Source organism: Rhinoderma darwinii, chromosome 5 (genome assembly GCF_050947455.1).
Source record: "Rhinoderma darwinii isolate aRhiDar2 chromosome 5, aRhiDar2.hap1, whole genome shotgun sequence".
In the NCBI taxonomy this organism is placed as follows: Eukaryota; Metazoa; Chordata; class Amphibia; order Anura; family Rhinodermatidae; genus Rhinoderma; species Rhinoderma darwinii.
In genome coordinates, this window is record NC_134691.1 from 14,952,470 (window position 1) to 14,980,420 (window position 27,951).

General features: G+C 44.6%; 1 protein-coding gene across 1 annotated transcript in view; it reads left to right on the plus strand.

The window, feature by feature from the left end:
* Positions 1-27,951, plus strand: part of OC90 (otoconin 90) — a 69,957-nt gene that overhangs the window by 20,170 nt on the left and 21,836 nt on the right. The window contains exons 9-12 of the mRNA XM_075827961.1: positions 2,038-2,109; positions 5,246-5,290; positions 15,680-15,688; positions 27,406-27,426. Coding sequence (XP_075684076.1) covers positions 2,038-2,109; positions 5,246-5,290; positions 15,680-15,688; positions 27,406-27,426 — 147 coding nt within the window. The remainder of the gene's footprint in view (positions 1-2,037; positions 2,110-5,245; positions 5,291-15,679; positions 15,689-27,405; positions 27,427-27,951) is intronic.

The window sequence follows — 27,951 nt, forward strand, 5'->3', positions numbered from 1 at the left end:
AAGATGTCTTATTGGTGAATAGGAAAACCATGTAGGATAGAGGAAGCAATGATTTTCATCTCTTGGAAAATCTCTCAGTACAAACTATATTGTATCTGGTGTATTGTAAAAACAGGCTCCTCGGAGCTGACATAAGATTTTACTAAAAACTTATCACACTTGGTGACACAGATATCCTGATTTTTAGGTATAATGTGTATATATTTGCACTTACATGACATGCATGTATAAATGTATATATAAATATAATCAGTATCCATGTATAAATATAACCTAATAGGGTATATACCTCTTGATAGAAGAAGAAGCTACTTCCTGTCAGCCATGTTAGCTCTTATGGGGCTCATTTTTGGGTATTCGAGTCATAGAAACCCTCCAAGTCTTGTATGTTTGTATGTAAGGAGTATCCCCTCCCTCTTTTAGTTCTTCCTGGCAACTAATCATTGTGAAACAGTCCTCCCTTTCCCAACTCTAGCTGTGCAGGGAATTGCTGTATCGAATTCATGACTGTATCTGCAGAGTTTCGAGCGTTTTGCTGTCAAAAGTTACACATTGAGAGAAAATCATGCATTTTCTTCTTCACAGTGTTACGAACAAGTGTAAGATACCAGAAAATGACAATGTATATGCTATTATTAAAGTTAATACATAAACAGTTAAAGGAACACTCCAGACAAAACTGATACACTGTGTTACGTCTAGTGCATGGCCTGAGGGGGCGGAGCATGACACATAAATTACCTTTTTGGTGATCTTTGACTTGTGTCGTGCACTTCTCCCCCATTGTATTAGTTTTGCCTGGGGTGTTCTTCTAAATATAAATAAAGCACATCCATAATGCATTAGAATATTTAATGTCCGCATTGAAGTATATAAAAACGGGCCTAGTAAAGTACCCTGCAGCTATGAATGCTGGGCAATGTATTTTAGGGATGACATCATTGAGGGACAAAGTAGTTTCATGCAAGGCATATAGACCCCACCTGTTTGATGTCTAGATTTATAGTCACTCAGGGGGTGCTGGTTCTCATTGAAGAGACACAGCTGGCATAAAGTCTTACAGGCAATGCCCCATGGGAAGAAGTATGCAAATTATCTCTCCACCAGAGAAGGAAAACCATCTCTCTAGTGCCACCTATCGACGAAGCTACCTCCACTAGGTGGCACTAGAGGTGTTTTTTTTCGTTCTTCTGGAGGAGAGATAATTTGCGGATTTCTAGACACAAGTCTTAATTGCTAATATTTAAAGGGGAAATTTAGATTTAATCTATACGTGCATTTACCAGCTTAGAGAAAAAGCTAAGAAGTGCCAAGGAGCCTCCGCACACGCCTCAGCGAGGACCCTCACATGAAACTGGATTTTACTTTTACATTTTAACAGCTATTTCAGCTGCTCCTTGTTCACACCAAGGTTAAATTACTTCATTCTGAGAATCTGCTGCACCTGGGAAATGTCTAGATTATGACTAATTGAAGGAATCACAGGTGACATGAGATGTACAGATGATACAGAATTTACCGGGTGCTCCTATTGTCAGGAAAATACATTTACCGGCAGCAGGAGCAGCGCGCTAACAGTATGGCCTGCCATTATATACGTATGTCCATGGAGGAATGGTACAGGATTAAAAAAAACATTGTTGCTTTCTTCCAGAAACAGCGCCACACCTGTCTATGGGTTGTATCTGGTATTGCAGCTCAGATCCATTAAAGTGAATGAGACGGAGATGCAATACCACACACAACCTGTGGACAGGTGTGGCACTGTTTTTGGAAGAAAGCAGCCATGTTTTTCTTACCCTGTAAGACCCCTTAAAACATTGATGACCTATCCTTAGGCTAGACCCTCAATGTTTGGGGGTCTATGCTCTAGGACCCCTGTCTTTCAGTTCATCATTGTTTATCTAGGCACAGTGGCTCGTCTTATTTCTTAGAATTAGAAAGTAGTAAGATTCATTTTGTGGGTGAACTTTGATGAGAATTAATTGATACATAAAAAATGAACGCTGACGTGTATGGTCATTATTTACCCTACAGGGGAACTGAACTCTCTGCAAAATGACATGACGGCCTTGCCTTCTGCAGAGGAGATGACCACTGCTTTTGAAAGTGAGTACTATCCAGTGCTGGATTTTCCATTAGGCACAAGTGGCAGGTGCCTATAGGTGGCGCTGTGGGGAAATGGCACCTGGATTATAATTCACGCAGTGGGAGTTGAAGCTATAGTCACCATTATATAGACATGACATATTGCTATTTGTAGGAGATTACGATACAGGTTGAGAATATAATTTGATCTTTATCGGTGTGTTTACTAATGGGAAGAGCATAAGGTACATGTCATTTCGGGCCTACAAGTTCTGGAGATGTAAATCCGGTCCTGGTAATATCTCAATGTATAAAATAAGACAAAGGTATCGGAAAAAGGCAAGGTTAGAGATGTTAAAAGATCTGGGCACTGAGTCCCCCCCCCCCCCCCCCCCCACAATCACTGGGACAAAGGGGCTACAAAGGGGAACACAATGGCCTTTATCGGCTTCACTCAGGAAAGACCTTTTCGGCGGTGATTTATAGGAGGATGGGGGCCCCATGGCAAAGATAAAATTTAGGCCCCTTTCCGGTGCTTCTTGACACTACCGCAATCTTAACCCCCCACGACAGGAAGTCTTGGTGCCACCAACCAATTTTCATGCCGTCAATGGGTTAAACCACCTTCTTGTTTGATAATATTCAAGACCCCATCACTGTACAGGTTTTTAACACCAATTAAAGTGGACAAGCCCAAATGGGCCCACTTTCTCCAAGGGCACCATAGCAGCCATATCGGCTGCCTCTTATGTATATACGCCTTTGGCTGGCAGGATATAGACTGTAATTGCCCACTATTATGTTCAATGGCTCGATAGAGTTTTATCCCAGTGAATTGAGTTCTGGGTGTTACATTTCAAGAATTTTGGCATTTGCTGTACAAATGTAGCCAAGTTTATCTCGGCTCTGGTAACTTGCTGCAGCGTGATATCACACAACAAAAGCCGTTGAATAAGTCAAGTTAAAGTTTCTTAACACTGTGTATTTAATGCGTTAAAATTCAAGATAAAAATGGCTACATCTGTATATCGTTTTAATATTGAAGCAATTGACCTGTTCACACCTTTAATACAGTGAAGGAAATAAGTATTTGATCCCTTGCTGATTTTGTAAGTCTGCCCACTGTCAAAGTCATGAACAGTCTAGAATTTTTAGGCTAGGTTAATTTTACCAGTGAGAGATAAATTATATAAAAAAAAAAAAAAACTGAAAATCACATTGTCAAAATTATATATATTTATTTGCATTGTGCACAGAGAAATAAGTATTTGATCCCTTTGGCAAACAAGACTTAATACTTGGTGGCAAAACCCTTGTTGGCAAGCGCAGCAGTCAGACGTTTTTTTGTAGTTGATGATGAGGTTTGCACACATGTTAAATGGAATTTTGGCCCACTCCTCTTTGCAGATCATCTGTAAATCATTAAGATTTCGAGGCTGTCGCTTGGCAACTCGGATCTTCAGCTCCCTCCATAAGTTTTCGATGGGATTAAGGTCTAGAGACTGGCTAGGCCACTCCATGACCTTAATGTGCTTCTTTTTGAGCCACTCCTTTGTTGCCTTGGCTGTATGTTTCGGGTCATTGTCGTGCTGCAAGATCCAGCCACGAGCCATTTTTAATGTCCTGGTGGAGGGAAGGAGGTTGTCACTCAGTATTTGATGGTACATGGCTCCATCCATTCTCCCATTGATGCGGTGAAGTAGTCCTGTGCCCTTAGCAGAGAAACACCCCCAAAACATAATGTTTCCACCTCCATGCTTGACAGTGGGGACGGTGTTCTTTGGGTCATAGGCAGCATTTCTCTTCCTCCAAACACGGCGAGTTGAGTTAATGCCAAAGAGCTCAATTTTAGTCTCATCTGACCACAGCACCTTCTCCCAATCACTCTCAGAATCATCCAGATGTTCATTTGCAAACTTCAGACGGGCCTGTACATGTGCCTTCTTGAGCAGGGGGACCTTGCGGGCACTGCAGGATTTTAATCCATTACGGCGTAATGTGTTACCAATGGTTTTTTTGGTGACTGTGGTCCCAGCTGCCTTGAGATCATTAACAAGTTCCCCCCGTGTAGTTTTCGGCTGAGCTCTCACCTTCCTCAGGACCAAGGATACCCCACGAGGTGAGATTTTGCATGGAGCCCAAGATCGATGTCGATTGACAGTCATTTTGTATGTCTTCCATTTTCTTACTATTGCACCAACAGTTGTCTCCTTCTCACCCAGCGTCTTACTTATGGTTTTGTAGCCCATTCCAGCCTTGTGCAGGTCTATGATCTTGTCCCTGACATCCTTAGAAAGCTCTTTGGTCTTGCCCATGTTGTAGAGGTTAGAGTCAGACTGATCATTGAGTCTGTGGACAGGAGTCTTTTATACAGGTGACCATGTAAGAGCTGTCTATAATGCAGGCACCAAGTTGATTTGGAGCGTGTAACTGGTCTGGAGGAGGCTGAACTCTTAATGGTTGGTAGGGGATCAAATACTTATTTCTCTGTGCACAATGCAAATAAATATATATAATTTGGACTGTGATTTTCTGTTTTTTTTTGTTTTTTTTAATATAATCTATCTCTCACTGGTAAAATTAACCTGGCCTAAAAATTCTAGACTGTTCATATCTTTGACAGTGGGCAAACTTACAAAATCAGCAAGGGATCAAATACTTATTTCCTTCACTGAATATGTAGTAAGTATTGCCCCATGGACAAGAGATAGAGTATGAATACAGACAACCCTTGCAGTCCTCAAGGGATCATTGTTTTAGAGATTAAAGGGGTTATCCGGCGACCAAAAATTGCAATAAATGCATTGCATTAATATTTTTATGAAAAATAAGTCACTTACTAATGTACTTTAATGTGAAATTCGGTAGTAAATGGTGCCGTTCAAACCCAGTGAATTGTACCCGGAGCTCCTGTAGCTTTTATATTTTGATGACGAGCCGACACGGCCCCACGTGACTGAGGGCTTGCTTCCTGTGCTGTTCATGTTAGTGTGTTATCAATGGCATGACCGCAAGGGGCTGTCACGTTGACTATTGCTGGAGTCCCCCGAGCAGAGCATCAGCTAGCATATATGGACAGTGATGTTGGCAGCAGTGCTGGAGTCCCCAGTAACCTGTCTTCTAATACTTACAATGTATCTTTGTTTTTTCTTTTAAGGCTCAACTTCTCTTGCGGATACCCCTGCCATGGAGCCTTCAGTGGGTAAATACAGTCTTAACATCTTCTGAATAGTTGTGAAATATAATAAGAAACATTAAAAAATACAAATTAAATAGTTGCGATAAATTGGCAAAGTTTAGTAAAGGAAAGAAACCTTGGGAGACTGATGAACTGACAAATAATAGTTATCTTTATGTGGAGCCAACATATTCCACAGCGCTATACAAATGGGAGAGTAACAAACAAGTAATCAAAAAATGAATAAAATATGAGACAAAGTGAAAGGTCTCTGACCATAAGAGCTTACAATCTACAAGAGAGGGTGATCTCTGCTCATAATAGCTTACACTCTACAGGAGAGAGAGAGGTCTCTGCCCATAAGAGCTAACACTCTACAGGAGAGAGATTCCTGCCCATAAGAGCTTACTCTCTACAGGAGAAAGTTCACTGCCCATAAGAGCTTACACTCTACAGGACAAAAATCACTGCCTATAAGAGCTTACACTCTACAGGAGAGAGGTGCCTGCCCATAAGAACTTACACTCTACAGGAGAGAGGTCCCTGCCCATAAGAGCTTACAATCTACAGGAGAGAGATCTCTGCCCATAAGAGCTTACACTCTACAGGAGAGAGAGCCCTGCCCATAAGAGCTTACACTCTACAGGAGGGAGATCTCTGCCCATAAGAGCTTGTACTCTACAGGAGAGAGATTCCTGCCCATAAGAGCTGACACTCTACAGGAGAGAGGTCCCAGCCAATAAGAGCTTATACTTTACAGGAGAGAGGACCCTGCCCATAAGAGCATACAATTTACAGGAGAGGACCCTACCCATAAGAGCTTACACTCTACAGGAGAGAGGTCCCTGCCCATAAGAGCTTACATTCTACAGGAGAGAGGTCCCTGCCCATAAGAGCTTACACTCTACAGGAGAGAGGTCCCAGCCCATAAGGGCTTACACTCTACAGGAGAGAGATCTCTGCCCATAAGAGCTTACACTCTACAGGAGAGAGGACCCTGCCCATAAGAGCTTACACTCTACAGGAGAGAGGTCCCTTCCCATAAGAGCTTACACTCTACAGGAGAGAGGTCCCTGCCCATAAGAGCTTACACTCTACAGGAGAGAGAGATCCCTGCCCATAAGAGCTTACACTCTACAGGAGAGAGGTCCCAGCCCATAAGAGCTTACACTCTACAGGAGAGAGGTCCCAGCCCATAAGAGCTTACACTCTACAGGAGAGAGGTCCCAGCCCATAAGAGCTTACACTCTACAGGAGGGAGATCTCTGCCCATAAGAGCTTACACTCTACAGGAGAGAGGTCCCTGCCCATAAGAGCTTACACTCTACAGAAGAGAGGACCTTGCCCATAAGAGCTTACACTCTACAGGAGAGAGGATCCTGACCATAAGAGCTTACACTCTACAGGAGAGAGGTCCCTGTCCATAAGGGCTTACACTCTACAGGAGAGAGGTCCCTGTCCATAAGGGCTTACACTCTACAGGAGAGAGGTCCCTGCCCATAAGAGCTTACACTCTACAGGAGAGAGATCTCTGCCCATAAGAGCTTACACTCTACAGGAGAGAGGATCCTGCCCATAAGAGCTTACACTCTACAGGAGAGAGGACCCTGACCATAAGAGCTGACACTCTACAGGAGAGACGACCCAAACCATGAGAGCTTACACTCTACAGGAAAGAGGTCTGTGCCCATAAGAGCTTACACTCTACAGGAGAGAGGATCCTGCCCATAAGAGCTTACACTCTACAGGAGAGACGACCCAAACCATGAGAGCTTACACTCTACAGGAAAGCGGTCCGTGCCCATAAAAGCTTACACTCTACAGGAAAGAGGGCCCTGCCCATAAGAGCTTACACTCTACAGGAGAGAGGTCTCTGCCCATAAGAGCTTACACTCTACAGGAGAGAGGACCCTGCACATAAGAGCTTACACTCTACAGTAGAGAGGTCCCTGCCCATAAGAGCTTACACTCTACAGGAGAGAGGTCCCTTCCCATAAGAACTTACACTCTACAGGAGAGAGATCCCTGCCCATAACAGATTACACTCTACAGGAGAGAGGTCCCGGCCCATAAGAGCTTACACTCTACAGGAGAGAGGTCCTGGCCCATAAGAGCTTACACTCTACAGGAGGGAGATCTCTGCCCATAAGAGCTTAAACTCTACAGGAGAGAGGTCCCTGCCCATAAGAGCTTACACTCTACAGGAGAGAGGACCCTGCCCATAAGAGCTTACACTCTACAGAAGAGAGGACCTTGCCCATAAGAGCTTACACTCTACAGGAGAGAGGATCCTGACCATAAGAGCTTACACTCTACAGGAGAGAGGTCCCTGTCCATAAGGGCTTACACTCTACAGGAGAGAGGTCCCTGCCCATAAGAGCTTACACTCTACAGGAGAGAGATCTCTGCCCATAAGAGCTTACACTCTACAGGAGAGAGGACCCTGCACATAAGAGCTTACACTCTACAGTAGAGAGGATCCTGCCCTTAAGAGCTTACACTCTACAGGAGAGAGGATCCTGCCCATAAGAGCTTACACTCTACAGGAGAGAGGACCCTGACCATAAGAGCTGACACTCTACAGGAGAGACGACCCAAACCATGAGAGCTTACACTCTACAGGAAAGAGGTCTGTGCCCATAAGAGCTTACACTCTACAGGAGAGAGGATCCTGCCCATAAGAGCTTACACTCTACAGGAGAGAGGACCCTGCCCATAAGAGCTTACACTCTACAGGAAAGCGGTCCGTGCCCATAAAAGCTTACACTCTACAGGAGAGAGGTCTCTGCCCATAAGAGCTTACACTCTACAGGAGAGAGGACCCTGCACATAAGAGCTTACACTCTACAGTAGAGAGGTCCCTGCCCATAAGAGCTTACACTCTACAGGAGAGAGGTCCCTTCCCATAAGAACTTACACTCTACAGGAGAGAGATCCCTGCCCATAACAGATTACACTTTATAGGAGAGAGGACCCTGCCCATAAGAGCTTACACTCTACAGGAGAGGTCCCTGCCCATAAGAGCTTACGCTCTACAGGAGAGAGGTCCCTGACCATAAGAGCTTACACTCTACAGGAGAGAGGTCCCTGACCATAAGAGCTTACACTCTACAGGAGAGAGGATCCTGCCCATAAGAGCTTACACTCTACAGGAGAGAGGTCCCTTCCCATAAGAGCTTACACTCTACAGGAGAGAGATCCCTGCCCATAAGAGCTTACACTCTACAGGAGAGAGGTCCCTGCCCATAAGAGCTTACACTCTACAGGAGAGAGGTCCCTGCCTATAAGAGCTTACACTCTACAGGAGAGACGACCCTGACCATAAGAGCTTACACTCTACAGGAGAGAGGTCCCTTCCCATAAGAGCTTACACTCTACAGGAGAGAGGACCCTGCCCATAAGAGCTTACACTCTACAGGAGAGACGACCCTGACCATAAGAGCTTACACTCTACAGGAGAGAGGATCCGGCCCATAAGAGCTTACACTCTACAGGAGAGAGGTCCCTTCCCATAAGAGCTTACACTCTACAGGAGAGAGGATTCTGACCATAAGAGCTTACACTCTACAGGAGAGGTCCCTGCCCATAAGAGCTTACACTCTGCAGGAGGGAGATCTCTGCCCATAAGAGCTTACACTCTACAGGAGAGAGGTCCCTGCCCATAAGAGCTTACACTCTACAGGAGAGAGGACCCTGCCCATAAGAGCTAACACTCTACAGTAGAGAGGATTCTGACCATAAGAGCTTACACTCTACAGGAGAGACGACCCTGACCATAAGAGCTTACACTCTACAGGAGAGAGGATCCTGCCCATAAGAGCTTACACTCTACAGGAGAGAGGTCCCTGCCCATCAGAGCTTACACTCTACAGGAGGGACGACCCTGACCATGAGAGCTTACACTCTACAGGAGAGACGACCCTGCCCATAAGAGCTTACACTCTACAAGAGAGAGGTCCCTGCCCATAAGAGCTTACACTCTACAAGAGAGAGGACCCTGCCCATAAGAGCTTACACTCTACAGGAGAGCGGTCGCTGCCCATAAGATCTTACACTCTACAGGAGAGAGGTCCCTGCCCATAAGAGCTTACACTCTACAGGAGAGAGGTCCCTGCCCACAAGAGCTTACACTCTACAGGAGAGAGGTCCCTGCCCATAAGAGCTTACACTCTACAGGAGAGAGGTCCCTGCCCATAAGAGCTTACACTCTACAGGAGAGAGGTCCCTGCCCATAAGATCTTACACTCTACAGGAGAGAGGATCATGCCCATAAGATCTTACACTCTACAGGAGAGAGGTCCCTGCCCATAAGAGCTTACACTCTACAGGAGAGAGGATTCTGACCATAAGAGCTTACACTCTACAGGAGAGGTCCCTGCCCATAAGAGCTTACACTCTACAGGAGAGAGATCACTGCCCATAAGAGCTTACACTCTACAGGAGAGAGGTCCCTGCCCATAAGAGCTTACACTCTACAGGAGAGAGGAGCCTGCCCATAAGAGCTTACACTCTACAGGAGAGAGGATTCTGCCCATAAGAGCTTACACTCTACAGGAGAGGTCCCTGCCCATAAGAGCTTACACTCTACAGGAGAGAGGTCCCTGCCCATAAGAGCTTACACTCTACAGGAGGGACGACCCTGACCATGAGAGCTTACACTCTACAGGAAAGAGGTCAGTGCCCATAAGAGCTTACACTCTACAGGAGAGACGACCCTGACCATGAGAGCTTACACTCTACAGGAGAGAGGATCCTGCCCATAAGAGCTTACACTCTACAGGAGAGAGGTTCCTTCCCATAAGAGCTTACACTCTACAGGAGAGAGGATCCTGCCCATAAGAGCTTACACTCTACAGGAGAGAGGACCCTGCCAATAAGAGCTTACACTCTACAGGAGAGACATCTCTGCCCATAAGAGCTTACACTCTACAGGAGAGAGGTCCCTGCCCATAAAAGCTTACAATCTGGAATGGGAGGAGTGACATAATAGGTACATTGCCCTTTGTGTTGACAGTGGGAATATATAAATAAATTAGTTTATCCGTCACCCGGCCTATATCTGAACCAACAGAGAAACAGTGAAAAAACGGTGAGAGAGATAGGAGGAATAATAATAATAATAATAATTTGTATTTATATAGCGCCAACAGATTCTGCAGCACTTTACAATTCGGGGGGTACATTGTACAGACCATATCAGACATTACATAGCGACAAAACTAATTTACAATTCAAACCTGAGGAGTGAGGACCCTGCTCGGAAGAGCTTACAATCTATGAGGAAATAATGGAGACACAAAGTGTAAAAAATGCTTGTTATGTACAATGGTCCGGACATCTTTTATACATATGGGATAGTAACATAAAGCTGCATGAGCCGGTCACCAGCCAGTGTCAATGTATGACAGATATAAAGTGTATTAGGGTGCAAGGAGTGTTGGGGATACTGCTGAATGAAGGGGCCTCATTACTCATGTAAAGGAGGGGCCATGGAAAGGAGTCAGATTAGGGAATGTTATAGGCCTGTCTAAATATATGTGTTTTCAGGGCACGTTTAAAACTGTGGATATTGGGAATTAATCTGATTGTCTGGGGTAGCGCATTCCAGAGGACGGGTGCAGCACGAGAGAGATCTTGGAGACGGGAGTGGAAGGTTCGGAATATGGAGGATTTTAATCTAAGGTCGTTGGCAGAACGTAGAGCCCGAGTAGGGTGGTAGACAGAGATGAGGGAGGAGATGTAAGGAGGTGCAGCACTGGGGAGAGCTTTGTGGGTGAGAGCAATAAGTTTGAATTTTATTCTGAAGGGTGTGGGCCACCAGTGCAGTGACTGGCACAGATTAGAGGCGTTGGTGTAGCGGTTGGTCATAAATATGAGCCTGGCTGCTGCATTGAGGATAGATTGGAGAGGGGGGAGTTTGGTGAGGGGAAAACTACTAGTAATGAGTTACAGGAGTCAAGACGAGAGTGAATCAGAGCAACAATGGGAGTTTTGGCATTTTCCTCCGTAAGAAAAGGGCGGATTCTGGAGATGTTTTTGAGGTGAAAATGACAGGAGCGTGAAAGTGATTGTATGTGAGGAGTAAAGGAAAGATCTGAGTCAAAAATAACCCCGAGACAGTGGGCGTGCTGCCCCCGGAGTTATGATAGAGACAGCGGCTGTGCTGCTTAGGAGTTATGATAGAGACAGTGGGCGTGCTGCTTAGGAGTTATGATAGAGACAGCGGGTGTGCTGCTTAGGAGTTATGATAGAGACAGCGGGCGTGCTGCTTAGGAGTGATGGTAGTGCCACACACTGAGATGGAGACATCAGGTGTAGGAAGGTTAGTAGATGGCGGGAACACAAGGAGCTCAGTTTTAGAAAGATTCAGTTTCAGATAGAGAGAGGACATGATGTTAGAGACAGCGGACAGACAATCACTGGTGTTCTGTATTAGAGCCGGGGTGATGTCACGGGAAGAGGTATATAATTGGGTGTCATCAGCGTAGAGATGGTACTGGAAGCCAAATCTGCTGATGGTTTGTCCAATAGGGACTGTGTAGAGAGAAAAAAGGAGCGGACCTAGGACTGATCCCTGAGGAACCCCAATAGCAAGAGGAAGAGTGTAGAGTGCGGAAACCAGATTGTAGGTCTAGAATGGAGTTAGCAGAGAGATAGCGGATAAGGCGAGAGTAGACCAAGCGTTCCAGGAGTTTGGAGATGAAGGGCAGATTAGAGACTGGTCGGTAGTTGGCAGCGCTGGATTGGTCAAGAGTTGTTTTTTTCAGTAATGGTTTTATAATGGCATGTTTAAAAGGGGAGGGAAAGATACCAGAGGAAACGGAGAGTTTAAATATTTTAGTCAGGTGACCAGTGACAGCTGGGGAGAGGGACTGGAGGAGGTGTGAGGGGAGAGGGACTGGAGGAGGTGTGAGGGGACAGGATCACTAGGGCAGGTAGTAGGACGAGAAGAAGAGAGGAGCCTCGAGACTTCTTCTTCTGTTATTGGGTCAAATGCTGAGAGTGAAGAAGAGGGAGTGCGGGAGGGAAGGGGATCGATGTTACTCGGGGACTGGGAGATAATATCATGCCGGATGTTGTCAATTTTAACTTTAAAATAAGTGGCCAGGTCTTCAGCACTGAGATCTGTGATTGGCGTCTGCACTTTAGGACTAAGGAGGGAGTGAAAAGTATCAAAGAGGCGTTTTGGATTATTAGATAGTGTGGAGATGAGAGAAGTGAAATAGACTTGTTTGGCGCGGTGAAGGGCAGAGTTGTAAGTTTTGAGCATAAATTTGTAATGGAGGAAATCTGCATCCAAATGCGATTTTCTCAGCAGTCGTTCGGCACATCTCAAGCACCGCTGAAGGAAGCGGGATTGAGGCGTGTGACAGGGTTGTCGCCGTCTTTGTCGGGTGGTTCGGAGTGTAGGGGGGGCTGCTTCATCCAATGCATTCTTGAGAATGTTATTGTAAAGTTTGGCAGCCAGATTGGGACAGGAGAGGGAAGAGATAGGGGACAATGAGGACTGTAGACTGTCTATGAGTTTCACAGTGTTAATGGCATGTAGATTTCTGTATGTCTGATACGTAGGGATGACCTGAGGAGGCAGAGAATATTTGATAGTAAAGCAGAGAAGATTGTGGTCGGAGAGCGGGAGAGGAGAGTTAATAAAGTCAGAAACTGAGCAGAGCCGGAAGAAGACCAGTTCAAGCGAATGCCCGTCCTCATGTGTAGGAGAGTTAGTAATTTGTGACAGACCGAGGGACGAGGTTAAAGATAGAAACTGGGAGGCAGATGGGGAGATTGGGCTATCAATTGGGATGTTGATGTCACCCATGATGAGAGTGGGTGTGTCAGAGGATAGAAACTGTGGAAGCCAGGCAGCAAAATGATCCAGGAATTGGCGGGGTGAGTCCTGGGGGCGGTAGACAACTGCTACTCGGAGGGGAAAAGGGTGAAAGAGTCTGAGGGTGTGGACTTCAAAGGAGGGAAATGGGAATGAACTATACCTACTCCTCCACTATGTCTGATCTCTGGTCTGGGGGCATGAGAGAAATAGAGACCACCATAAGATAGAGCAGCGGAGAAACAGTGTCAGACAGGTGTAGCCATGTTTCTGTTAGGCTGGGTTCACACGAGCATGTTCGGTCCATAAAGGACGGAACTTATTTCGGCCGCAAGATTCGGACCGAACAAATTGCAGGGAGCCGGGCTCCCAGCATCATAGTTATGTACGACGCTAGCAGTCACTGCCTCTCCGTGGAACTACTGTCCTGTACTGAAAACATGATTACAGTACGGGACAGTTGTCCCGCAGCAAGGCAGGGACTCCTAGCGTCGTACATAACTATGATGCTAGGAGCCCGGCTCCCCGCAGTGTGTTCGGTCCTGGACTTGCGGCCGAAATACGTTCTGTCCCTTACGGACCGAACATGCTCGTGTGAATCCAGCCTAATAGCCAGGAGGTTGAGAGATTTAGGAAGGAATAAGTCGTGAATAAAGGTGAGCTTGTTGCACACGGATTGAGAATTCCAGAGCGCACAGTTAAGAGACAGGAGAAGACATACAAGAAATGTTAAGAGGAATCCCAGGATAGGACAGTATCCATTAGCCCAAAGGAGTGGAGAGTGTGAAGGAGGATTGGGTGATCTACTATGTCAAATGTGGAGGATTGATCTAGAAGTGTTAAAAGGATCAACCATTGGATTTGACAGACAACAGATCATTAGATACTTTGGTTAATGCAGTTTTAGTCAAATGTAACGCATGGAAGCTATGTAAATAGAAATTGTGATAGATGATAGAAAGATATTAGATAGGTGATCGAAGGATTGATATAACATACATATATATATGTACACACACACACATATATATATATATATATATATATATATATATATATATATATATATATATGAATATGATAAAATACCAAGTGTAAGGATCTGAGCGACTGTAAAGGGGCCAAAATGTGATGCCCAGACAATTGGGTCAGATCATCTCCAAAATGAGCAGTCTTGTAGGGTGTTCCCGGTATACAGTGGTTAGTATCTATCAAAAGTGGTCCAAGGAAGAACAACCGGTAAACCAGTGCAGGATCATGGGCGTATAAAGTTCATTGATGTGCGTGGGGAGGGAAGGCTAGCCCATCTGGTGCGATCCTACAGAAGAGCTACTGTAGCACAAATTATTGAATAAGTAACTTCTCGCTATGATAGAAAGGGCTCAGAAACGCGCAGAGCATCGCAGCTTACTGTATATGGGGCTGAGTAGCCGCAGACCGGTCAGAGCGCCCATGCTGATCCTTGTCCATTGACAAAAAAGCATCTACAATGGACACGTGATCATCAGAACTGAAGCATGGAGTAAAGGAAGAAGGCGCCTGGTCTAATGAATAACATTTTCTATTACATCATGTGGCCGGCCGGGTGCGTGTGCGTCACTTACCTGGGGAAGAGATGGCACCAGGATGTATTATGGGAAGAAGACAAGCCGGTGGGGAGGTGTGATTCTCTGGACAATATTCTGCTGGAAACTTTGGGTCCTGCCATTGTGGATGTGACATGTACCACCGACATAAACATTGCTGCAGACAAGTGCCCCCTTCATGGCAGCGGTATTCTCTATGGCAGTGCCCTCTTCCAGCAGGATAATGCCCCCGCCACGCTGCAGACATTGTCCAGGAATGGTCTGAGGAACATGACAAAGGAGTTTATGGTGATGACTTGTCTCCAGATTCCCCAGATCTCAATCCGATCGATTTCTGAGCTTGTTGGTTTAAGTGGCTTGTGAACTAAGTGGAGTCCTAAAACCGGATTGTGTTGCTGTACTTCTGTATTGTGTTGCTATTCGTTCCAGCTGAGCAGCTGACGAGGGGGAAGGGGTTAACTGGACACAGATTCGTTCCAGCTGAGCAGCTGATGAGGGGGAAGGGGTTAACTGGACACAGATTCGTTCCAGCTGAGCAGCAGACGAGGGGGAAGGGGTTAACTGGACACAGGTGGTATAAATTAGTCAGCAGACCTCATTTTGAGCTTGCTCTTTCTGAGCTTGGTGGTTTAAGTGGCTTGTGAACTAAGTGGAGTTCTAAAACCGGATTGTGAAGAGGAGTTGAAGCCCCAGTAAGTACTCTTCTTTTCTTTTTCTTTGACAATTGTTCGCTGTTTTGGTGTAACTTGGATAATGGATAGCAAGATTGGAGGTTTTCTTCAGTGCACAGTTTGTCATATGTATACACGACTGGAGCCGGAGTTCCAGGGTGAATATCTCTGTGGCAGATGTGAGCATGTTGTTCACCTGGAAGCTCGTATTAGAGATCTGGAGGAGCAAAATGCAACACTGAGGAAGATAGACAATTTTGAACGGAGCTTGCTGCTCACAGAGCATGCAGTTAGTGGGTTACAACTGGAGGGTGAAGACATGGGTGAGCAGGATCAGGTAAGTAGCTGGGTTAATGTAGTTAGGGGCAGTAGAAAGGGGTCAAAGACAAGGAAGGCCGATCCGGTTTCTGGCATTCCAAGCAAAATTGCCAGGTTGGGTGATGATGCGAGGGTGTCAGTCTCAGAAATGGCAGCCCTAGTGGATACTGATCTCCCTAACAGCCGGGAGAACAGCCCAGCTAGTAGTCGGCGGGATGGTAATGCAGGTAAGCCAAGACAATTGATAGTTGTAGGGGATTCTATAATCAGGAAAACGGATAGAATAATTTGTCGCCAAGACCGCCTCAACCGAATGGTTTGCTGTCTCCCTGGTGCCAGGGTTCGGCATGTGGTGGAACAGGTGGACAAATTGCTGGGAGGGGCTGGTGATGATCCAGCTGTTGTGGTCCATGTCGGTACCAATGACAGAATAAATGGTAGGTGGAGGAGCCTTAAGAATAATTTTAAAGAACTAGGCTACAAGCTGAAGGGAAGGACCTCCAAAGTAGTATTCTCAGGAATACTGCCTGTGCCATGCGCATCACAGGAAAGACAGCGGGAGCTCAGGGAGTTAAATGCATGGCTTAAGTCTTGGTGTAGAGGAGAAGGATTTGGGTTCCTAGAGCACTGGGCTGACTTTTCATTGGGGTACAAACTGTATTCTGCAGATGATTTGCACCTAAATGGAAGGGGGTCCGCTGTGCTGGGGGAGAGAATTCTAGCTGGGGTGGTGGAGTGTTTAAACTAGGGCTGAGGAGGGAGGCCAATGTAGGAAATAAAGGGGTAGTTAGGTTAGAGAGGGGTCAGACTATATTGGTGGGGGGAGAAACAGACGGTGGGGAGAGGACTAGGCAACAAGATAAGGAGATCCTTTCGTTACAAAACAGCAGTGAAAATAAAAAGGCCCAAATGTCAAATAATCACATTTCTGATAGTGAAATTGAAACATTTAAAGGCAAGTTAAAGTGTATGTTCACAAATGGCAGAAGTCTAGCAAGCAAAATGGGGGAGCTGGAGGCCTTAATACTGGAAGAAGATATAGATATAGTTGGTGTTGCTGAAACATGGCTGGACTCTTCACATGACTGGGCTGTAAATCTACAGGGTTTTACACTGTTTCGGAAAGACAGGGCAAATAGGAAAGGTGGTGGTGTATGTCTGTATGTGAGAAGCGATATGAAGGTGAGTGTAAATGAGACATTAGAGGGTGAAGACTGTGAGGAGGTTGAAACCTTGTGGGTGGAATTACAAAGGGAAGTAAACACTGAAAAAATTACTTTTGGTGTAATCTATAGACCCCCCAATATAACTGAAGAGATAGAAGGTCAAATATATAAACAGATGGAGCGGGCTGCACAGGCGGGTACTGTAGTGATAATGGGAGATTTTAATTTCCGGGATATTAATTGGTGTCATGGTTCAGCTTCAACTGCAAAGGGGAGACATTTCCTCAACCTGTTGCAGGAAAATTTTATGGGCCAGTTTGTGGAAGACCCGACTAGAGGTGAAGCTCTGTTGGATCTGGTAATTTCTAATAATGCAGATCTTGTTGGGAATGTCAATGTTCGTGAAAACCTCGGTAACAGTGATCATAATATAGTTACATTTTACCTATACTGTAAAAAACAAACGCAGGCTGGGAGGGCAAAAACATTTAATTTTAAGAAAGCCAATTTCCCCAGGATGAGGGCGGCAATTCAGGATATAGACTGGGAAGAACTAATGTCAAATAATGGGACAAATGATAAATGGGAGATTTTCAAATCTACTTTGGGTAATTATAGTGCAAAATGTATTCCTACAGGTAACCAGTATAAACGACTAAAATTAAACCCCACATGGCTTACACCTTCTGTGAAAGGGGCAATACATGACAAAAAAAGGGCATTTAAAAAATACAAATCTGAGGGTACATCTGCAGCCTTTGTAAAATATAAAGAGCTTAATAAAATCTGTAAAAATGTAATAAAATCAGCAAAAATACAAAATGAAAGGCAGGTGGCCAAGGATAGTAAAACAAATCCTAAAAAATTCTTCAAGCATATAAATGCAAAAAAGCCAAGGTCTGAACATGTGGGACCCCTAGATAATGGTAATGGGGAGTTGGTCACAGGGGATCAAGAGAAGGCAGAGTTACTAAATGGGTTCTTTAGCTCTGTATATACAACAGAAGAAGGAGCAGCTGATGTAGCCGGTGCCAGTGCTGTTAATATATCAGTTGATATACTGAATTGGATGAATGTAGATATGGTCCAAGCTAAATTAAATAAAATAAATGTACACAAGGCCCCGGGACCAGATGGGTTACACCCTAGAGTTCTTAAAGAGCTTAGTTCAGTTATTTCTGTCCCCCTCTTCATAATATTTAGAGAGTCTCTCATGAGTGGTATAGTGCCAAGGGACTGGCGCAGGGCAAATGTGGTGCCTATTTTCAAAAAGGGCACTAGGTCTTCGCCGGGTAATTATAGACCAGTAAGCTTAACATCAATTGTGGGGAAAATGTTTGAGGGGCTATTGAGGGACTATATACAGAATTATGTGACAATAAATAGTATTGTAAGTGACAGCCAGCACGGTTTTACAAAGGACAGAAGCTGTCAAACCAACCTGATTTGTTTTTATGAAGAGGTGAGCAGAAGCCTAGACAGAGGGGCCGCTGTGGATTTAGTGTTTTTGGACTTTGCAAAGGCATTTGACACTGTCCCTCATAGACGCCTAATGGGTAAATTAAGGACTATAGGTTTTTGAAAGTATAGTTTGTAATTGGATTGAGAATTGGCTCAAGGACCGTATCCAGAGAGTTGTGGTCAATGAGTCCTACTCTGAATGGTCCCCGGTTACAAGTGGTGTACCCCAGGGTTCAGTGCTGGGACCACTATTATTCAACTTATTTATTAATGATATAGAGGATGGGATTAATAGCACTATTTCTATTTTTGCAGATGACACCAAGCTATGCAATATAGTTCAGACTATGGAAGATCAACAAAACCACAAAAAAGGCCATACTCACTAGGTAGGTGGGTGGGTGAAAACCCGTTCCCATCAGGACGCAGACGGGTCAAAGAATGCTGCAGAAGGAGTGTGCATTAAGTAGTGATAGCCCCTCCCACTAGTCTTGAGGGGAGTGGCGAACTAAGTGCTCAAAGGTGTGCGATAAATGAGTGTCAGTGTAGTGCTAGGGTGTGGATGGATGGTAAAAAATAAATATGTATGTATGAAAGTGTCAGAACTGTGTAATAATGTAATAAAAATAAATAAATAAATAAATAAATGTGATGAATAGGGGTCAGTGCTGTGAATAGTACATGGGGTGTCAGTACTATGTGTAATACGTGGAGGGATAATGTGCTGGTCGTCAGGCATGGCGTATCTTGCCGAATAACAGCCTATTTGTAACGCCGCTAGTGTTAGCTAAAGCGGGCTGCTCTGCATTCCAAACCAAACGCCAGCACATCATGCCCTCCCAGCATATAAGACCCGGCTGCGTCCTGAAAAAAAGTGTAGTATACGTAGTAAGAAATATCCATGAAACATGGGGTATTAGTTGTTTCATGGATATTAGTTGTTTCATGGATATTTCTTACTACGTATACTACACTTTTTTTCAGGACGCAGCCGGGTCTTATATGCTGGGAGGGCATGATGTGCTGCCGTTTGGTTTGGAATGCAGAGCAGCCCGCTTTAGCTAACACTGGCGGCGTTACAAATAGGCTGTTATTCGGCAAGATACGCCATGCCTGACGACCAGCACATTATCCCTCCACGTATTACACATAGTACTGACACCCCATGTACTATTCACAGCACTGACCCCTATTCATCACATTTATTTATTTATTTATTTTTATTACATTATTACACAGTTCTGACACTTTCATACATACATATTTATTTTTTACCATCCATCCACACCCTAGCACTACACTGACACTCATTTATCGCACACCTTTGAGCACTTAGTCCGCCACTCCCCTCAAGACTAGTGGGAGGGGCTATCACTATTTAATGCACACTCCTTCTGCAGCATTCTTTGACCCGTCTGCGTCCTGATGGGAACGGGTTTTCACCCACCCACCTACCTAGTGAGTATGGCCTTTTTTGTGGTTTTGATGATCTTTATGTCCCATTTTTTCTGTTTGCAGACTATGGAAGATGTTCATGAATTGCAGGCAGATTTAAACAAACTAAGTGTTTGGGCGTCCACTTGGCAAATGAAGTTTAATGTAGATAAATGTAAAGTTATGCATCTGGGTACGAAAAACCTGCAAGCATCATATGTCCTAGGGGGCGCTACACTGGCGGATTCACTTGTTGAGAAGGATCTGGGTGTACTTGTAAATCATAAACTAAATTTCAGCATGCAGTGTCAATCAGCTGCTTCAAAGGCCAGCAAAATATTGTCGTGTATCAAAAGAGGCATGGACTTGCGGGACAGGGATGTAATATTACCACTTTACAAAGCATTAGTGAGGCCTCATCTAGAATATGCAGTCCAGTTCTGGGCTCCAGTTCATAGAAAGGATGCCCTGGAGTTGGAAAAAATACAAAGAAGAGCAACGAAGCTAATAAGGGGCATGGAGAATCTAAGTTATGAGGAAAGATTAAAAGAACTAAACCTATTTAGCCTTGAGAAAAGACGACTAAGGGGGGACATGATTAACTTATATAAATATATGAATGGCGCATACAAAAAATATGGTGAAATCCTGTTCCATGTAAAACCCCCTCAAAAAACAAGGGGGCACTCCCTCCGTCTGGAGAAAAAAAGGTTCAACCTGCAGAGGCGACAAGGCTTCTTTACAGTAAGAACGGTGAATTTATGGAATAGCCTACCGCAGGAGGTGTCACAGCAGGGACAGTAGATGGCTTTAAAAAAGGGTTAGATAATTTCCTAGAACAAAAAAATATTAACTGCTATGTGTAGAAATTTTTTACTTCCCCTTTCCCATCCCTTGGTTGAACTTGATGGACATGTGTCTTTTTTCAACCGTACAAACTATATAACTATATGTAACTATAATCTGTGGGATGTGCTGGAAAAACAAGTCCAATCCATGGAGGCCGCACCTCACACCTTACAGGATCTGCTGCTAATGTCTTGTGCCGGAACCACAGGAACCTTCAGACGTCTTGTGGAGTCCAGGCCTCGACGGGTCAGAGTGGTTTTGGCAGCACGAGGGCAAACTACCCAATAATAGGCGGGTGGTTTAATGTTATGGCTGGTCGGGGTATATGTATGTTTTATAAGAATCGCTCCCTTCCTGAGCAGGATGTCATGTTGAGCAGGGTATGGGGTGAGCCTTATCTAGCGGCTAGGTACCAGGTTTCTAAGTATTGCTTTTCTTTTTGACATAGATTATGTAACAATGTAGCAGAATGTGTCAGTGAGACGTGTATAAGGGTCACACCACATTATAAATGCACCTTCAGGGGTTATATTTAGAAGTTCTGCCATTATTGATGTGTGAGGGATTTAGCCGCCTGTGTCAGAGCCGCCTCATGGCCGGGACTATGTGATTATACAGAGGTGATAAGAGCTTCTCCTCCAGGCAGTGATTTGTGATTGCACACTTCTGGGTTGTTGTTCCAGTCATATCACAGCTGCACAGTTGTTTCCATGCCTCATAAAGCCGCAGTTCATAAAATTGATGACATCCAAAGTGGTGGCTGCGATGAGGCTTGTGCGGCTTCTCATTCATTGCCATAAATCAGGCAAAAAGTAAGACATGACTGCACCGCACACTGAGCAGGTACAGGAGGGGGGGGGGGGGGGATTTTTTAGCTGTTTGTGGTATTTTTAGCTGTTTTTATCCTTCATTAAGTATAATAAGAGTCAGATTCATGAGCGGTGTCAGATTGTACAGAAAAAATATATTAGAAATTATATATATATATATACACACACACATATATATATATATATATATATATATATATATATATATATATATATATATATATATACACTCAGAGAGAGAGAGAGAAAGATAGAAAAGAGCGAGAGATTGAGAGAGGAACGGATGGAGGCGAGAGGGAGAGAAACACATACACAGACACACACACAGCGATAGATAGAGAGATAGAAGAGAGCGAAGAACAGATAGAGGAGAGAGATAGAAAAGAAGAGCGAGACTAGCGACCAGCCAGAACATTAAACCACCCGCCTAATATTGAATAGTTTGCCCTCATGCTGCCAAAACTAATCCGATCCATGGAAGCATGTGACCACAAGACCTCTGAAGGTTCCTATGGTATCTGGTACCAAGACATGAGCAGCAGAGCATAGAAGAAAGAGAATGACGAAGAGGGAAAACTGTAGAAGAGAGAGAGAACGAGGAACATATAGGGGAGAGAGATAGAAGAGAAAAAAATTTAAAAGTGCTTTGAAGAGAGAGAGCAAGAGATAGAGGAGAGCAAGGAAGAGAGAGAAAGAGCAATAGAAGAGAGCGAGGAAGACAGAGAATGAGGAAGAGAGCGAGGAACATATAGAGGAGAAAAGGAGATGGATAGAAGAGAGAGGTGGAAGAAAGAAAAATAGAAATAAGCAAGGGAGAGAGATAGAAGTGAGTGAGGAAGAGAGAGCAAGGAATAAAGAGAGGTAGAAGACAGAGGAAGAGAAAGAAAGATAGAAGAGCGAGGAAAAGAGTGAAAAAGAGACAAAGAAAGAAAGAAGATATAAAGGAGAAAACAAAAGAGAAGATTGATGGAGAAAAGAGAAACAAAGAAGATGGGGAAAAGAGAGAAGAGAGGAGAAAGCAACAAGAATAAGGAAGAGAAGGAGGAAGAGAGAGAATGAATAAAGAGAATGAAGTTGTAAGAAAGGGAAAGAACATGAGAAGGATGAAGAGAGAGAAAAGGAGAGACAGTAATATGTTGCTTTTTATAAAGAAAAATGTTGCTACTTTCCTGTTACCAGAGAGCAGTGCATTATGGGAGGCCAGGTGACAGTTACAGAGTTAGAGCTCAGTTGTAGGTCCCATAACCCATGTACAGGAATGCAGGTAAATCACATACAGACTCCAAGAAGGCAGTAACTTTTTGCTTTCCCTTTGGATGTGACTGGAGAAGAAAATAACATACAGCTCTGAATCAGAACAAGATAAGTAAAGCCAATTTTAAAGAGTAACTGTCAATTTATATAACATTTGACACGTCAGAAGTTTTAATCGGTAGGGGTTCAGGCACTAAAACGAAGGGGCCGAAGTGCTCAGACGAGAGTAGTGCCCCTTCGGCAGCGATGGGATCCCTTTGGCTCTCCACGGGTCTTCAGCTAACCTAGTCTCTCAGAGTGGAGCCGAAAAGTTATACAGATGAAGGGGCACTGCACTCGTTTAATCGCTTCTGCTCCTTCATTTTAGCGATCCATGGGGGTCTCAGCACTCGGACCTCCACCGATTTAAAACTTCTATCTGACATCATCACTATGACATGTGAAAAGTTTTATGAAATGACCGTTCCTCTTTAAGCAAGGAGTTCATGATACATTCTCAGGTTGGAGAGCTCAGAAGGGTCTCCGTAGTGTCTGCCAGGAGATTATAAAATTCCCCATATTTCATATAGTGGCAGTAAAATACACAAATGTAGCAGAGCTTAGTTTCTTATTTGCTAAAAATCACTGCACCCTCTGAGTTTTACACAACTCGGTGCTGACCATTTAGCGTCTAAATATAAGCAGGTTAAAGTTGCAAGCAGTCATGTAGTAGCAAGTGTTAAAGTCGCATGAAGGTCAATAACATTTTCAAGGAATTTTCTTTTCCCCCGAAGCTTTTTCTTTAATGTTACACAGCGCTAAACCCAAGAGCACCGAACAGACTGACTTTAAAGATAAAAAGCATAAATAGGTTATTTTTGTGAAGTATAAAATATATGAGACAAAAAGAAGAAAGAACTTTATTTTAGCCCAAGAAGAGGCATAAAAGTAACTTTCAAAGAATAGAATTTATTTTTTTTAAACTTTGAAGGAAAGAACAATATTTTTTTTTTCTTAAGTTGCATAGTTTGAAAAAAATAAAATTCTTACAAAAAGTTCTCACTTTAAGGCCTCATGTATATGAGTGCATTATAGAACTGTAATAGAGAACCAATAGATGACTAGACAGAGATTTTACTGACAGATTCATATGGAATCTGCCAGAAACAAATGTCATGCACAATCATCTGGCGTATTACAGAGAGAGAGAGAGAGAGACAGAGAGAGAGACAGAGAGAGAGAGAGAGAGACACACAGAGACAGAAAGCGAGAGAACAGGGGCACAGTCTTGCTGGAACAGGAAACGGCCGAACCAGGGGCGTAACTAGGAAAGACTGGGCCCCATAGCAAACTTTTGACTGGGGCCCCCCCTCCCCTGGGTGTCACACAACCCCCCCTTGTAGATAGTGCCTTTTTTACAGCCCCCCCCCCTGTGGATAACGCCATACAGCCCCCCCTCTGTAGATAGCGCCATACATCCCCCTGTAGAGAACGCCATACAGCCCCCCTGTAGATAACGCCATACAGCCCCCCTGTAGATAACGCCATACAGCCCCCCTGTAGATAACGCCATACAGCCCCCCTGCAGAGAACGCCATACAGCCCCCCCCCTGTAGAGAACGCCATACAGCCCCCCCCCCCTGTAGGGAACGCCATACAGCCCCCCCCCCCTGTAGGGAACGCCATACAGCTCCCCCCCCTGTAGGGAACGCCATACAGCCACCCCCCCCTGTAAGGAACGCCATACAGCGTCCGTCCCCCCTGTAGGGAACGCCATACAGCGTCCCCCCTCCCAAAAAAATGCGACCTACAGTGTGTCCTACAAAATACATGTATCCCCTCTCCACAGGATCTCCACAGGATAAGGGATACATGAGTGATCGCTGGCAGCGATAGGGAGAACGGGGGACTGAAAGTCCCCTGAACTTCTCCATGACAAACCTCGGCCTTCCGGCGTCTGCGCAGCTCAATAAAAATGAAAGGAGCGCTGGTCACGCATGCCCACAAGCACGACCGGCGCTCCATTCATTTCTCCGGAGCTGCCGACACAGACCCCGGAAGTCCGAGGTTTGTGATGGAGAACTTCAGGGGACTTTCAGTCCCCCGTTCCCCCTATCGCTGCCAGCGATCACACATGTATCCCCTATCCTGTGGAGATCCTGTGGAGAGGGGATACATGTATTTTGCTCTATTTTGCGCCTTCAGGACCAGACACCGTTTAGCCATTTTTAGCACACGTTGTTAAATGGCTATCTTTTTTATTTGTTGGGCTAACGACGTGATTTTTGCGACTTTTTTCCGTAGACAATGCAGGTTTACTTTTTTTATCGTTGTTATACACACCTTTTTTGCTATTTTAGAATTTTTATTCATAAAGTTTGAAAATAATAGTAAAAAAATAAGCTTTTTTACATTTCAGCTATTTTTTTTTTTGGTAATAACATAGTTTTACCCTAAAATAGACCTTTTATTTGTGATCGCCATTGTCTACCGTAAATTTTTATATATTACATGTCTATATTAGGGTAATTGGGTCAGCGCTAGCGTTACGTCAATGATTGGTGGGGGGGGGGATGTTTTTTTTTGGGGTGGGTATTTTATGTGTATTTATTATTGAAATTTTTTTTGCACTTTACTTTACTATTTTTTTATTACTGTGGTCTGTCCCTCAAAGGTCAAAGAAGACCTTTGGGGAACTTTATATATATTTTTTCTTTCTTTTACACCATGTTTTTCCACTGTAACTGGAGCTGCACAGCAGCCCCAGTTACAGGGGAAATCAGCCCTCTCATAGTGACGATTGTCACTAATAGGGCTGTGCTGGGTCTAGTAAGACCCAGCAGCAGTCTGTCACTAACGGCACCCGGCGATCATGTGACCAGTCACATGATCACCGGGAGGAATAGAGACAGCGCCGCTGCTGCTGTCTCTATTCCTATACACAGCGTTCATCGTGTGCTGTGTACAAGTGATCAGAGAAGACAGAAGCAGCGAAAGCTGCTTCTATCCTCTCCTCAGGGTCCCCGGCAGTCACTGACTGCCGGAGACCCGACATTCTGCTGCCCGATCGCGCGGGCAGCAAGTTAAAACCCGAGCCGTAGAAAGTCTATGGCTCGGGTTTTAAGGACCCTGACCGCTGGCCGTAAAAACACAGCCAGCGGTCAGGAACCAGTTAATGGCAGAGCGGGGAGATACCTCCCTGCTCTGCCGTAGTGTTCAGTGGCGTCCCGCTGTAGCAGCCATAGCGGCTGCTAGCGGAGCCTCCGGCCATGGTGGGGGCCCGTGCCGGCGGGCGACACGGGCCCCCTCATGCTGCGGGCCCAGTAGCAGCCGCTACTGCTGCTACGGCGGTAGTTACGCCACTGGGCCGAACCCCAAACTGTCACCTCAAAGTTGGAGGATACAATTGTTTAAAATGTCTTTGGCATTAACATTACCCTTCATGGAAATAAGGGGCCAAACCCTAAAAAACAGCCGCAGACCATTACCCCTCCTCCACTGACATATTACGGTAGGCACTATGCATTCCGGTAGGTGGAGTTCTCCTGGCATCCACACAGTTCTGGTGCTTATGTCACAGTGTGGATCTCTACAGTGACTGATATAACAGAGGAGAAGCGACTATTACTCGCCACACACTTTAGCATCCAGTGGTAATGCCCTGAGTTTACATGGTCTCCCGCTTTGTGGCTAAGCTGTTGTTACTCCTAGATACATTACACTTACTTACACTTTACAATAATAGCACTTACAGGTGACTGGGGCAGATCTAACAGATAATAGCACTTACAGGTGACTGGGGCAGATCTAGTAGATAATAATAGCACTTACAGGTGACCAGGGCAGACCTAGCAGATAATAACACTTACAGGTACAGGGCAGACTTAGCTGATAATAATGACACTGACAGGTGAGCAGGGCAGATCTGTCAGATAATTAGGGTATGTGCACACGATAACGTCAATTACGGCTGAAATTACGGAGCTGTTTTCAGGAGAAAACAGCTCCTGCATTTCAGACGTAATTGCTCGTACTCGCGTTTTGCGAGGCGTCAATTACGGACGTAATTTGGAGCTGTTCTTCATTGGATTCAATGAAAAACGGCTCCAATTACGTCCCAAGAAGTGTCCTGCACTTCTTTGACGAGACTGTTATTTTACGCGCCGTCTTTTGACAGCGACGCGTAAAATTACAGGTCGTCGGCACAGTACATCGGCAAACCCATTGAAATGAATGGGCAGATGTTTGCCGACGTATTGGAGCCGGGTTTTCAGACGTATTTCGAGGCGTAAAACGGTTTCAATACGTCTTAAAATATGTCGTGTGAACCCAGCCTAACACTTACCGGTGACTGGGGCAGAACTAGCAGATAATAATAGCACTTACAGGTGACCGGGGCAGATCTAACAGATGATAATAGCACTTACAGGTGACCAGGGCAGATCTAGCAGATAATAATATCACTTACAGCTGAGCAGGGCAGATCTAGCAGATTATAATAGCACCTACAGGTCACTGGGGCATATTTAGCAGATAATTATAACACTTACAGATGACCAGTGCAAATCTAGCAGATCATAACACTTACAGGTGACCAGGGCACATCTAGCAGATAATAATAACACTTACAGGTGACCAGGGCAGATCTAGCAGATAATAATAACACTTACAGGTGACCAGGGCAGATCTAGCAGATTATGTTTGGCTATTATATTAAGTATTTGAATCTTTTGGTCATCTTACAGTTGGATCAGATAGACCAGAAGGAACACCAAAAATGGAAGGTAAGCAGCATAAATGCTTCTAGAATTAATTGTTTAAGAAACTTGTTTCACACAGCCCTAATACAGCCACATATTGGGGTCCATATCACACACCTAAACCCCGTACCCCCACTTTCAATGAACGGCACTTATATTATAATGGTACCCAATGGTGAGAACCAAGAAAGTCCAGATATTGACCCTTAACAAACACCTACTATCTAGTTCTCTACATTACTACTTTTAGTCATTTTCAGTTATTTTATACTCTGTACATTTTGTTTTCAGTCTGTAAACTGTCGACAAGCTGCTGTTGACAGATCTTTTTTTCTTCTTATGTATGCATAGCAAATATTCTGTCATTGATAGTCATGGGGAACTTAACTCTATACAGAGTGTAGATATTAAATAACTGCTCACTAAAGAGTGCTCGTCCGTCCGACCGTTATTTGTCCTGACTCCCTATAAACTAAACATGCATGCTCGGCTGTTTATTACAATGGGGAGATGCGAATAAGCTGCTGTCAGATTCCTCCTGCAGCAGCT